General features: G+C 53.5%; 2 protein-coding genes across 2 annotated transcripts; one reads left to right on the top strand and one right to left on the bottom strand.

The window, feature by feature from the left end:
* The first annotated feature begins 523 nt into the window (after positions 1–523).
* TCF19 (transcription factor 19) lies at positions 524–3,254 on the top strand. Its single transcript, XM_007449178.1, has 3 exons — positions 524–761; positions 1,813–2,368; positions 3,014–3,254. Exons 1-3 carry the CDS (start codon positions 524–526, stop codon positions 3,252–3,254), a joined length of 1,035 nt encoding a protein of 344 aa, XP_007449240.1.
* Positions 3,255–5,110: 1,856 nt separating this feature from the next.
* POU5F1 (POU class 5 homeobox 1) lies at positions 5,111–10,351 on the bottom strand. Its single transcript, XM_007449179.1, has 5 exons — positions 9,880–10,351; positions 6,615–6,735; positions 6,215–6,345; positions 5,739–5,897; positions 5,111–5,636 (listed from the first exon to the last, which is right to left on the bottom strand). The coding sequence occupies exons 1-5, from the start codon at positions 10,282–10,284 to the stop codon at positions 5,370–5,372; spliced, it is 1,083 nt and encodes a 360-aa protein (XP_007449241.1). The 5' UTR covers positions 10,285–10,351; the 3' UTR covers positions 5,111–5,369.
* Positions 10,352–13,318: the final 2,967 nt, after the last annotated feature.

Below are 13,318 nucleotides of genomic sequence, written 5' to 3'. Positions count from 1 at the left end.
TGGCCAGAAGAGTGAGGCGTGGGCTAGCAGGAGGGTTACTCTATTTGGATCAGCAGGTTTTACAGGAAGAAGTTTCTCTTCTCCAAATTACACTGAGGTGACAAGTTAATATCACACAGAAGCAGCCCCTACCCTCACCCCCAAACCTACAGTTCGAATTTCCCTAGAAGCTGCCTAATGTATTGTTACCTTGCACAGATTGAAGGCTCCTGGGATACTTAGCAGCCTGAGGATTCGATTCAGCTTCGTGCCACAAGACGCCTTCATTTTTGCACTACCTGGGACCTTCACCAAATTTTTCAGTTGCAAAGCTCTTGACAGCCAATTTTGCATCGCGTCCTAGGCTCCTTGCACTCTGAATTTGCCCTACTCAGGGAGTGTGCTCAAAGTTGAAATTGCACAAAGGACAGCTCAAGTTTGCATCAGACGGAAAGTGAACTTAGGCCAGATGTGCATGGCCCAGGGAGTGGGAAAGGTGATGGATTCCTAAAGTGGAAGAGGTGGTTTGGGGGGGGCACCGCCCATGCTGCCTTGCTTCCAGCTGCTGCGCATAGGGGGCGGCAAGGGTGGCGATCTCTACACCTTCCACCCCCCAAGTGGGGCTGGCTGCACCTACCGTTTGGGCTGCAGGGCCGATCTCTGTGATGTGGCCCTGCGGCCCCAGCAGGAGCCCGGCTTCATCTCTGGAGTCCATGCAGAGCTGCACGCTGAACGCCGGGGTGACAACTGGAGGGTCAGCCTGGAGAACCATAGCAGCCAAGGTGAGGAGTGAGCAGAGCAGCCTTATGCCTGGGCAGTTGCAGTTCTGGGCTGGAATGACCGAGTCTCCACAGGGACTCTGCCGGCCTCCCAAACTCGCCATCAGGTTGGATGGATGGTTGTCATCCAGACCTGTCTTCCCACCAGAAATGTGCAGTGTCAGATCTTTGTGGGGCTGACCCTGTTTAGCTCTTAGAGGGGCTGGGAGGTAGATCCAGGGCCTGCAGTATCAGTGGGGTTGTTCTGGGGCCCCTGGGGACAAGCTCAGACTTGAGTAAGTTTCCAGATTTGTTTAGGTACCTTGTCCTTGGCTTAGGGCAGTTATATGTTGAATTATGTCTTAATGATCTGGACATGTGTCTTACTCCCTGACTTGGAGTCAGTTAAGTCAGCCTCAGAAGGCCTGGGTTCCCATCTCAGTTCTGCTACTGGCACCTGGCAGTATCACTCAGGCCTGTCACTTCACCTTTTTAGATCTTAATTTCCTCTTAGGTAGAATGTAAATCTTTGTGAGGTCTGTTTTTGGGGAGTGCTGTGGGGATTGGATATAGTGGCCAACTTTCATTTAGTGCTTACTATTATGAGACAAGAACATTTTAAGGGCATTAAATGTAGGTGAGCACAAATACCCCACTTTACAGACAAGGAAAATGAGGCATAAAGAAGCTAACTTGTCCAGGGTCACATGGCTGGTAAGTGGTGGAGCTTGGATTTGAACCCAGACAATCTGAGCTATGCTGATTAGTACTGAGCTGGAACTGAGTGAAAGTGGGCATCTCTTGAGAATTAGACCTCAGTGAATTGAGGGAAGGAGTTCATTCCCTCCATGTGCCCTGGGGGAGGGCATAAGAAAAATAAACTCATTCCCAACTCACAAGGAGTTTCATATCTGATGTCACCTGCTGAGAGATTTAAAATGTGAGAATTTGATGACAGGTGTCGTATTCTTCCTCATGTTCCCCAGAAAACCAGACAGGACCAGATTTCTCCACTTCTGACCTGTCATTTGTTTTTGTCGTTCTCTGTATTTGTCTGGTGCCCCACAATCAACAGGGACTTTGGTCAATAATGTCCGACTCCCAAGGGGTCACAGGCTGGAGTTGAGTGATGGTGACCTTCTGACCTTTGGCCCTGAAGGGACCCCAGAAACCAGCCCCTCAGAGTTCTACCTGTTTCAGCAAGTCCGAGTCAAACCTCAAGATTTTGCTGCCATTACTACCCCACGGTCTAGGGGAGAAGAGGGAACCGGGGTTGGTTTCCGGCCCATGCTGCCCTCCCAGGGGGCTCCACAGCGCCCCCTCAGCACCCTCTCCCCTGCCCCCAAAGCCACGCTGATCCTCAACTCCATTGGCAGCCTCAGCAAGCTCCACTCCCAGCCCCTCACCTTCTCACGGAGTGGGGGTGGGCCACAGAGCCTGCCTGTTCCCACTCCAGCTGGGGAAGTGGGGACAACCCCTTCTGTCCCACCCCCAAGAAACCGGAGGAAATCAGCTCACCGCGTGTTGGCAGAACTGGATGATGAGAGAGAGGCTCCCAAGAGCCCCCCACCAGTCCTTACGGAGCCCAGGAAGAAACTCCGTGTAGAGAAAACCCCACTGACACCCAGTGGGTAAGTGGAGAGAACTTTGTCTCGTTATTTCACTGCCTTTTGATTCTTTTAGAGCCCTAGGCTGGGAGGTAGCTCTCTGCTTGGGGGATGGGGATGGGAGATGGAACAGAGATTGGAATAACAAGACCTGGGCTAGTTCTTCTAACCAGATTCACCTTTAGTCTAGTGAATCTATATAGGTTCACTCTGCAGTTATCCAGGGGAAAGTTCTAGGCTTCTGCAGGTTTCCAGTGACCCTGGTTTTTGTGTCACTTTCTTCAGAAATCGACGTGGGCGTCCTCGGAAACACCCAGTGAGCAACCCCAGGGCTCCCCCTGCAGTTGGGGGCGGGGAGCACTGTGCAGCCCCTTGTTGCTGCCTACCCCAAGAAGAGACAGTAGCCTGGGTTCAGTGTGATGGTTGTGACATCTGGTTCCATGTGGCCTGTGTTGGTTCAGCATCCAGGGCTGCCAGGGAGGCCGACTTCCAGTGCCCAGGCTGTCGGGTAGGCATCCAGACCTAAGGCCCACCACCAAAGCACCAGAGGACAGAGCTGGCACCTCCAGGACACGGGTGGACAGTGGGGTGCCAATGGGTCCTAAGAGATGCCCTCTTCTTCCCTTGCCTCTCTAGGAGGGACCCTGGTTTTTGTGTCACTTTCTTCAGAAATCGACGTGGGCGTCCTCGGAAACACCCAGTGAGCAACCCCAGGGCTCCCCCTGCAGTTGGGGGCGGGGAGCACTGTGCAGCCCCTTGTTGCTGCCTACCCCAAGAAGAGACAGTAGCCTGGGTTCAGTGTGATGGTTGTGACATCTGGTTCCATGTGGCCTGTGTTGGTTGCAGCATCCAGGCTGCCAGGGAGGCCGACTTCCAGTGCCCAGGCTGTCGTGTAGGCATCCAGACCTAAGGCCCACCACCAAAGCACCAGAGGACAGAGCTGGCACCTCCAGGACACGGGTGGACAGTGGGGTGCCAATGGGTCCTAAGAGATGCCCTCTTCTTCCCTTGCCTCTCTAGGAGGGAATAACTACAGGGGAAGGGTCCATTCCTATGGATTATCAATTCAAGGCCTGGAGCAGGCCCTCATGGCCAAGGTAACAGAAGAGATGGCTTCCTGCCAAAGATATTGCTGCCTCCAGGAAGTTGCCAGTGAGCTGGAAAAACCCGCTTGTCACAAGCTGTAGGTCCTTGTTGTCATGGACACTAGAATGTCTGGTCAGGAGCACCCATCAACTGCAGAGGTCATGCCTGGGAAGTTATAAGCCCCAGACTTGAACAAGCAATTTCTAAATGTTCTTGATGGCATCGCCTAAGGCATCTCTGGGAAAACCTAGGGCACAGCCCCCAAACTCCCTTACATTGTGGGCAGTCCTGCCGCTGATCACCATGATTGTGACCTGACTTTTCAGAGCTTTGCTTCCATTTCCAAATAAAGAATGAGCAGCTTCATATACTCCAAGGTACTTACTCTTTGTGGGTCTGATACTCCTTGCTTTCCAATTCTTGAGAATGGAGTGGTAACGTCTGGAAAACTAATTCAGATTCTTAGGGGAGGAGATGAGCAGACAAGGCAGAGAAATACAAACCTGCTCGCTGAAAAGGTACAAATATGAGGTAAAAGCTGGAGGTGGAAAGACAGGAAAAAAGGAATCCAGGTAATTACAGTTTCTAGTTTAAAAGAAAACAGATCCGGGACTTCCCTGGTGGTCCAGTGGGTAAGACTCTGAGCTCCCAATGCGGGGCGGCCCGGGTTCAATCTCTGGTTGGGGAACTACATCCTGCATACATGCCGCAACTAAGAGCCCACATGCGCCACAACTAATAGATCCCACGTGCCGCAACTAAGACCTGGAACAGCCAAAATAAATATTTATCAAACAACAGATCTACTGCCATTAAAGTAAGGTACTTGGGATTTGGTCAAGTTCATGAGGGTGGCAGAACTTTTACAAGGTTCACCAGTACTACCAAGAAGAGAAAACCTGAGACACCAGCTACAACAGATGGCGACCTGGTCCAGTGTATCAACGTAACCCACGTATGCTACACTGATTCTCTTCTGAGAGTCGTATGCCAAGCCAAGATGCTGTCAAAGCAGCATCTGTAGTTCTGTAGTTCTTATTAGGAAAGCCCTATCTTGACCTATCCTATTGTACCTGCATATCCATCCCCTTCCTCCTCTACTTAGACTTACCAATCCAAGTTTCCTACACATTGAGGAAAGGCTCCAGAGCAAGGGCCCTAATTAGGAAGTGGCAGAGGCAGAACTAAAATGTGGGAGTTTTGGTGAGTCACAGACAGGGTAGGCAAAAACCTTAAGTGGAAACCAAATGGACCCAGGTATCAAGAAAGCACAAAGTAGAGTTTCCGGTTGGGGTGATATGCAGAACAAATGAGTACCTAAAAGACTTGATTTCTTAGCACAAAGCCACTGAGGACTTTCAGAGTAGAGTGGGGAAAAGCAAAAAGCCAGCTCCTAATAGGGAATGGGCTATGTAATAACTGCATCTTTGGGCAAAAATAAGGTGTTCACCTCCAATTTCCCCAGGTCACAGGCTCCTAAGAACTAGCTCACACCTATAAGAGCCCTCTACGAATAAACTTGGGATCCAATCCCAGATCTCCCTCTGACATTGTGACTCTGGGCAGTTTAAATGGCATCCTTGGTCTCAGGGTCATTTGGGTGGGAGAGCTATTAATATCCACTATTAACTATCCCTATCCACTCTTCAGTAACTAGAGGAGAATAAACCAAAGACAAAAGTATCCACCTACTAGGTCCCAGGCTTCTTTATTTAAGAACAAAGTGATGAGTGATGTGGGGATTAAAATCAAGAGCATCATTGAACTTCACCTTCCCTCCAACCAGTTCCCCCAAACTCCCTGCCCCCACACCCTTTGTGTTCCCAATTCCTTTCTTAGTGAATGAAGAACTTAATCCCAAAGCCCTGGTACAAACCCCAGGGTTCTCTCCCTAGCTGTCCCCCTTCCTCTGCCCCCATTCCTGGGAAGGGCAGACACCTCAGTTTGAATGCATGGGGGAGCCCAGAGTGGTGACAGACACTGAGGGAAAGGCCTCACCCTCAGGAAATGGGACTGAGGAGTACAGCGTAGTGAAATGAGGACCCCCATAGCCTGGGGTGCCAAAATGGGGCCCTGGAGCCAGAGGAAAGGATACTGGTCCCCCTGAGAAAGGAGACCCAGCAGCCTCAAAATCCTCTCGTTGCGAACAGTCACTGCTTGATCGTTTGCCCTTCTGGCGACGGTTGCAGAACCACACTCGGACCACCTGGGAGTGGAAGACAGGGGAGAGGGACATTCGATCATAAGCTAGGGGAGGTGTGACTGGGAAGGAGATGGAGCACACAGGGATGCAGACAGCGGCACTCACATCCTTCTCAAGCCCGAGCTGCTGAGCGATGTGGCTGATCTGCTGCAGGGTGGGCTTTGGGCACTGCAGGAACATGCTCTCCAGGTTGCCTCTCACTCTGTTCTCAATACTCGTCCGCTTTCTCTTCCGGGCCTGCACGAGTGTCTCTGCCTTGCATATCTGGGCAGGTGGGGAGGAGATGACAAGGAAGGAAGTGGGAGGGCAAGCCTCGAACCTGCTGAGCAGCAGCATCAGGAGGTCAATGACTCGAGAGCCAGCTGCTCAGGAGCACTGACTGGCACCAGGGCCACAAGAAAGATCCCGGAAGGTTGGGTTTAGACCAGTGGTCCTGGACTTTCTCCCAGCAGAATTGAAGAATTGCATTCCATCCCATTGAGGACCACTGCCTCCAAGAGGGAGAGCTGCCAGCCATGGATGGAAGCAGTGGAAATCGGGCTGAGACCAAGCAGTTCCCTATGCATCCCTCCCACCCTCACCTCCTGCAGATTCTCGTTGTTGTCAGCTTCCTCCACCCACTTCTGCAGCAGGGGCCGCAGCTTACACATGTTCTTGAAACTGAGCTGCAAAGCCTCAAAACGGCAGATGGTCGTTTGGCTGAACACCTTCCCTGGGGAGGTGGGTTGAAAGGAGCAAGGTGAGGCAGCAGGCAGGGCCCTTTCGACCCCAAGACCCAGGGCTTGCCACCTCTTCCTGCCCTCCCAAGATCCCACACAAGTACGGTATCTCTTTCCCCTCTACCCTCACCCCTAAAGAGGGTAGAAACACCCTTCTCTCACTCCCTTGGTGGGGAGGAAAGGCTGAAATTCAGGGACGTTCCTTCCAGGGGAGATGTGGTCCCTGTGTTCTGTGGGTCAGAACATGCTAGGTGAGACTCACCAAAGAGAACCCCCAGGGTGAGCCCCACATCGGCCTGGGTATATCCCAGGGTGATTCTCTTCTGCTTTAGGACCTTGGCAAATTGTTCGAGGTCTTTCTGAAGAGCTTTGATGTCCTGGGACTGCATTTTAAAAGGCAGAGGACATGTAAGAACATAAACATACCAGTTACCCACCCCACCCCACCTTCCATTTGGGCCCCAAGGAATAAATAGTCTATGGGAGTATCTCTGCTTCCAGGCTGCCCACCTAACAAGTAGAAATAAACTATATACAAATGTCATTTACCCCAGAAAGTGACACATCCATCAGATGCAGTACACCATTTGATAATGGAAAGAAAAGCCCAGGCCTCAACGAGAACATCTATCGGGTTATGAAGGGGGCTCCTGCCCTTTAGTCCTTTAACACTCACAAAAGCTTTTTGACTCTAGTATTACCTCAGTTTGAGGAAGTTTTGAGTGTAGAGATACAGAGCACCATGTCTCTGGTTCTCTTTCCAAATATACTCTCTCCAGCTTACTTTAAGGGTCCCACAAACTATGACAAAGCATGCACATTCACAAACACAAACACACTACAAACAGTCGTCATACGAGGTATGAATAACATGCTTTGTATATAGTTAGTGCTCAGTTTTAAAAAATCTGATTATCCCTTATTTTTAACTGTATCTTTTTGCAATATAAAAGCATCCTCATTGACTAATTCAACATATTTATTGAGCACCTTCTGCAAACCAGTGGCTACACAAAGTAGACCAAAAACCCTGGCCCCAGGGACTTCCCTGGTGGTCCAGCTGTTGAGACTCTACACTCCCAGTGCAGGGGGGGCCCGGGTTCCATTCCTGGTCAGGGAACTAGATCCCACATGCCACAACTAAAAGCCTGCATGCCGCAACTAAAAGACTCCACGTGGGCTTCCCTGGTGGCGCAGTGGTTGAGAGTCCGCCTGCTGACGCAGTGGACACGGGTTCGTGCCCCGGTCCCGGAAGATCCCACATGCCGCGGAGCGGCTGGGCCCGTGAGCCATGGCTGCTGAGCCTGTGTGTCCGGAGCCTGTGCTCTGCAACGGGAGAGGCTACAAGAAAAAGACTCCACGTGCCACAACTAAGACCTGGCGGCGCAGCCAAATGGTTAGATAAATTTTTTTTTAATTAAAAAAGAAAGAAAGAAACCTAGCCCCAAGGGGCTTTCATTGTGATGAAATAATTATTATCCAGTATGTTAGAAGTGCTATGGAAAAAAGTAAAGCGGAGTAGGGAATTATGGGGAAGGTGACAATTTTAAATAAGACAGAGGTGATGTTTGAGCAAAAGGAAGGAGCAAAGTGGAAAGGCCCTGAGGTGTGTGGGCCCTGGTAGTAGCAAAGCCAGCTGCAAGGCCAGCAGCAAAGCTAACATGGCCAGAGCAGGGTGAGAGGACTGAGGAAAGGGAAGAAGAGGAGCTGATGAGGTCACAGAGGTGAGCAGAGCAGATCCTGGAGCTGCTGCCATAACTTTGGTTTACTCAGAGAAATGGAAAGCCACTGAAGGGTTTTGTGCAGTAAAATGATCTGACTCTCACATTTTAAAATGTTCACTCCAGTTGATGTATTGACCATAGACTAAAGAGGCAACTGCAGTAATCCCAGCATAATGATGGTGGCTGGGACCAGGATGGCTCTAAGTGATTGATTCAGGATGTATATCCAAGGTAAAGATAGCAGCGTGTCCAAAGGATTGGATGTAAGGATGTGAAAGGAATGAGGATGACTGGTTTGGGTCTTAAGCTACTGGGAGATGGACAGGGTGGGGCAGTGCAGGGAGCCATCCCAGCAGGAGACAGAAAATGCGCTGGTCATGTCTAGAAGATATTTGAGTCTTCAGGGTGGATGAGAGGTGGATGAAAGGTAGACAGAGCAGAGGTTGATGGATGGAGCCCTGAAGCTCTCCAATGAAGGCCAGTGGCCAGAAGATGGAGAAGACCAGCCAGGCCTCTGTGCAGTCCTGGAAACCTAAGGGGAGTATTTCAAGGGTCATCAATCACATCAAACTCAAATAAGGTAACTTCCATTCCCAACTTCTGCTCAACCGATGTCGCAAACCTATAAACGTCAGCTGTCCCCATCTCGGCTTTTCCAAATCATATTTTGGGGATTTGAAATAAGGTAAACCCCAGTTCAAATCCGAGCTTTACCATTTAGCAGTTAAGACCCGTGAAATAGGCTAATAATACCTCCCTAGGAGATCTTGTGCAGGTTAATGAGATAATGATGTAGAAACTGAGCCCACAGCCAGGCATTTAGGAAATGGACCACAATTGGCAGCCATTATCATTCAAGGCTCAGCCGTCGCCTCGAGCAAAGAGTCTAGGGCTACTCGGTGAGCTGCAACCAATCACACCTCCTTCGAAGAGGTCTAAAGCTTTAGTACTTGATCTCTAATTGCTTGCACTTGTCTCTTCCTCGGACTAGAAGATATATCCTTAATAGTCCCCAGCAGGGCTGGATGCGGAAGTCTTCAATTCCCTCAGCAAACCCTACGTTTGGGGAATGGCCTGGAGATGACTTCTTCCCCTTTTCTCCCCCTGTTCACTACTTATGGAATTACGGCTGAAATTGGTGTTTCCAGCTCTCTACAAGGGGGTGTCAGGGTGTGCACTCTGCCTGACGGTGACTCACTGGGCCCAAGGCAGAGGTCAAGGGAAGACAAGCCCTAAACTTGATGGAGGGTAAACCCAAACTCCACACATCCACGCAGCCCAAACAGGAGCTTCTATCAGAAACCAGTCACACCCTAGACTTTCAGGAACAATAACCCTGGGATAAGCACTGTTTTCACCCTCAGGCCACACTTAACCCTAAGGCGGAGATCCTGGATCTGAACAAGCTCACATATTCAAGAAGGGATCCGGGTAGAAGAAGGGGCTCCAACCCCAAGCTGGGTCTGGTGCTGGGCTGGTAATGAGTGACCCGACCCAGGTCAGACCTAGGAAGTGGAAGGACCTACTTGACAAGGGCCGAGGGGGGAAGCAAGGCCAACTTCCGACTGCCCCAGGCCGCCCTGCCCTCACCTGCGGTTCTCTCTAAATTCCAGCCCCTAGTTCCCACCTGGCCCCTGCTCAGGGCGGCCTGCAGCCGCCACACACGCGTCTCGGGGCGCCGCCCTCGCCCGCTCCCCTCCTGGGTCGGCGACCCGGGCAGCTGCAGGCGACCACCTCCCCTCGCGTGGCCGCCCCCGGCCGGCGCGGTTGGCCCCCGCCGCCCGCCCCCAGCAGCTCACTCGCCTCCTCGGGGTTCGGCTCCAACTTCTCCTTGTCCAGCTTCACGGCGCCAGCGGGGGCGGCGCAGGGCTCCGGGGAGGCCCCCTCGGAGCTGCTCTCCACCCCGGCTCCCGCCTCGCCCTCGGGCTGAGGGGTCTCCAGGCCGCCTTGGGGCACCAGCCCCACTCCAACCTGAGGTGCACAGTAGGCCATCCCTCCGCACAAGTCATAGGGCGGGGGGCACGCGGGAAGACCCCACACCTCGGCGCCGGGCCCAACCCCCGGCCCGATCCCTGACCCACCGGGAGGCCCCTGGAAGCTCATCCAGGTCCGAGGATCAACCCAGCCCGGCTCTGGCCCTCCCGGCCCATCGCCTCCACCGCCCGGCGGGGGGGAGAAGGCGAAGTCGGAAGCCAGGTGTCCCGCCATGGGGAAGGAAGGCGCCCCAAGCCGGGGGCCTAGGAAAACGAGGGCTCTCCAAGGGACTGCTCGACACCTCTCTCCCTCCCCAATCCCACCCACTAGCCTTGACCTCTGGCCCCGCCCCCTGGATGGGTGGGGGAGGGGACGGTGGGGGTGGGAGAAACTGAGGCGGAGGGTGTTTGCCGGCTGGTGGCGGTGGTGTCTGGAAGCCGAAAGCCAGGCAGCTCCAGCCGGGCGCCTCTCCAGGCCACAGGTCCCGAGGCTCTTGGTGCAGGTCCCCCATGCGGGCCTTCACTCCCAACTCCCAGCAGGCCGCCCGGCCCTCCCGACGCTCCGCACACACCAGAGCTGCCTGGGATCGCTTCCACACCTCCTGCCCGTTCTTCAGGAGCCCGGCTGCTGGACCCCTCTCCAAACACCCTGGCACCGTCCCCTCACCCGAGCCCAGCCACCCTCTCGGCTCCTCAAACATTGTTTATGTGTCAAGTCCTGATGGGGCTACTCCTCAATTCCTTAACAGCCTTCCTCCCCGTTGTCCTCCTGCACCCCCAATCCAGGAGCCTAGGTTTTCCTATTTAGACTACTGGCCAGATTCAGTTACCCCAAAGCTGCGATGCCCAGCAGCCATCTATCTGCCCAGACTTCTAAGTTCCACCCCATCACCAGGGGCAGACTGCCAGACAGGCTTCCATTCCATCCCCGGCTTTCCCGGCCTCAGAGCCCCCTCACCTACCGGAGTCAGGGATGGAACCCCTTTCTCTTCTAGGGGCCAAGCTCTGGACTGACTGGTCCTGAGTCTCCCAACCTTTGTCCAGACAGAAGAATCGGACGCCCCCTCATGGGTGCCCCACTGTGGGTCACGCACATCAAGTTCCATGCCCCCCTCTTCAGAGACCCACATTATCTAGTCTGTAGTTGACTGTTCCCCCTCCCCCACCTCCCAGCCCAGGCCTCCGGCCCTAGGCCCTGGGTGGGGAAAGCCCAGGAGGGAGGGGGGAAGAAAAAAATATCTGACTTCAGGTTCAAAGAGGCTTGGGAGGAACGGGGGGAAGGGGGCCGGACAATGGCCTTGGCTGGACAATCCTGGTCCCCAGAGGGGGCAACTCTAACCCTAAACAAGTGCTCAACCCTTGAATGGGCCTGGATGGCTCCCCTGGGGACAGCTTCCTGCCCCACAACCCCCCAGCCCCAATCCCCTCACACAGAATCCCCCTCAGAGCAGCTAAAAGAGCTCCAGCAATAACCCCCCCATCCCCTCAAAGACTGAGCCTCAGACAGGGACCCCCACTGGGACCTAGGTCTCCTGTTCCCCTCTAGAGAACTCAGGCGTCCAGCCTCATCATCTACCCCTCCCCCAGCCCCCCCAGGCCTTTGTGTAGGGGGGCTGGTGAAAAGATGAGGAGGGGGTGGAGAGCAACTTGAGGGGGTGCGCAGGAAGCCTGCCCTAAGCTCTCCCACTGGGTCTATTTTTCTGGGCCTGTCCTGAAGGCTCACACTGCAGGCATAGTGCTTGATTCTGTTTGCAAGAGAATAACTTTCAGACTGCCTGTCTGCTTGGGATGAGGCTTGTCTGTCTGCTCCCCAAACTTGCCCTAAATGAAGGCCCCGAGGTGAATTGGGGGGCCTCCAGAAAGGCTGTAGGCCAGAGCTCCCTACAGCTTGGAAGGCCAGAATGCTGAGCCTGGGATATGGACCTCTGCCGACTTAGACATCTCTTCATCTCAGCCCCGTCTGAGGTTGTTTGCTCAGCATCTGCCTTCTGAGGGGCTTGGGGGTCCTGCTGGGGGTCCTCTTGACTGTGGCCAGCCATCTTCAACTTGGTGGTATCTGGGAGTCCTTTGAGCCTGTTTTTTTGGTTTTTGTTTTTTTCTCCTCTGAATCTATATCACACAGCCCCTGCTCCAGCCCATCTCTAAGTACTTTTTGGGCAACTAATTGTATGCATGCATTTCAATACTTCCCATAGGTCTGTTGGAAGATCTACAGGGCAGCGAAACTGGAGCTGTATTCACCGCTAAACCACTAACTGCCCAAAAGGCAGATAGATTAAGGGGCCCGGTGGGGGTGGAGAGGTGTGCTTTGGACCAGGAGGGGCCCCTCCCCAGCCATCTCCCCAACCCCCAGGACAGAGCCATCACAGCCCCTTTGTCATGCATCTATCTGCTGTCTGCCAAGAAGACGGCCTCCCGGAGGAGGGGGATGGGCGGACCTGGGAAATCTACAGCAGTGCTTCTTGGCTTGCCGCCCTCTAGGCTCCCAGAAACCCCTTCCCCCATGTGGTCCAGAGAGCCCCTGTACCCCTGTCTTCCCAGCGGTCCCTAAAACACCTTCCCCTTTTCCCCCCACTCAACAACATCCTCTGTTTTTTAGATTTCAATCAACAGTTGCTCTAGGTGGTATGTTTCTGGCCTGGGCAAGAGTCCCATTCCAGAGGGAGAGACAGAGGAGGGGAGGGTGCCTGGCTGCCTGGCTGGCTTGTAGCCAGAGATCTGAGCCAGATCAGTCAGGTGTTGCCTGGAGCCTGACCCAGAACTTTAATGGAAAGTTAAGTTTGTCTGCAGTCCTAGCCAGCCCCTGCCCAGGCCAGCTCTGTGCAGGCCCAGAGGAGACTGGAAGCGGGGTTACGTCATCAGACCTGGCTCCTCCACTCTCCTGGGTCTTAGGGAGTCACTAAAACAGCTTCAAGTCCCCGAAACCAATTTAGGACTGGTCTCACAAACTCTCCGCATACACCTTTATTACAGTGCAATGTCAAGGTCCTACATAAAGACAAACGCAAGTATCTGGTTGTAGAGCATGACCCAGGGAGGGCAGGTGAGGGCCACCACTCCCTGCCAGGTGTGGCTGGCCTGGCATGGTTGCTAGGAGGTGCGATGGTGGCCTTGCTGCTGTCGGCCCAGCCATCCCCTCGCTGTTATGTTGGGAAAACCAGCTGAAATGGCTCATGGGGACCAACGGAGACTTGCTCTAGACCAGGGTAGCAAACCCCTTATTTTGGCTTCTGGCTGCTGTCAATCTGAAGGCAGAAGAAAGGGAAAGA

This window comes from Lipotes vexillifer, unplaced genomic scaffold, assembly GCF_000442215.2.
Source record: "Lipotes vexillifer unplaced genomic scaffold, Lipotes_vexillifer_v1.1 scaffold657, whole genome shotgun sequence".
Lineage (NCBI taxonomy): Eukaryota > Metazoa > Chordata > Mammalia > Artiodactyla > Lipotidae > Lipotes > Lipotes vexillifer.
The sequence above is the reverse complement of the archived record's forward strand: the minus strand, read 5'-3'. Positions and strand labels throughout refer to the sequence as shown.

Bases quoted from the DNA above. Each gene is read 5' to 3' on its own strand.
- TCF19 (XM_007449178.1), top strand. From the start codon at position 524: ATGCTGCCTTGCTTCCAGCTGCTGCGCATAGGGGGCGGCAAGGGTGGC. The intron at 762-1,812 runs GTGAGGAGTGAG...CACAATCAACAG, and splicing joins GGAGAACCATAGCAGCCAAG to GGACTTTGGTCAATAATGTC. The intron at 2,369-3,013 runs GTAAGTGGAGAG...CACTTTCTTCAG, and splicing joins ACCCCACTGACACCCAGTGG to AAATCGACGTGGGCGTCCTC.
- POU5F1 (XM_007449179.1), bottom strand. From the start codon at position 10,284: ATGGCGGGACACCTGGCTTCCGACTTCGCCTTCTCCCCCCCGCCGGGC. The intron at 6,346-6,614 runs GTGAGTCTCACC...CCACCTCCCCAG, and splicing joins CACCCTGGGGGTTCTCTTTG to GGAAGGTGTTCAGCCAAACG. The intron at 5,637-5,738 runs GTGAGTGCCGCT...TTCCACTCCCAG, and splicing joins AGCTCGGGCTTGAGAAGGAT to GTGGTCCGAGTGTGGTTCTG.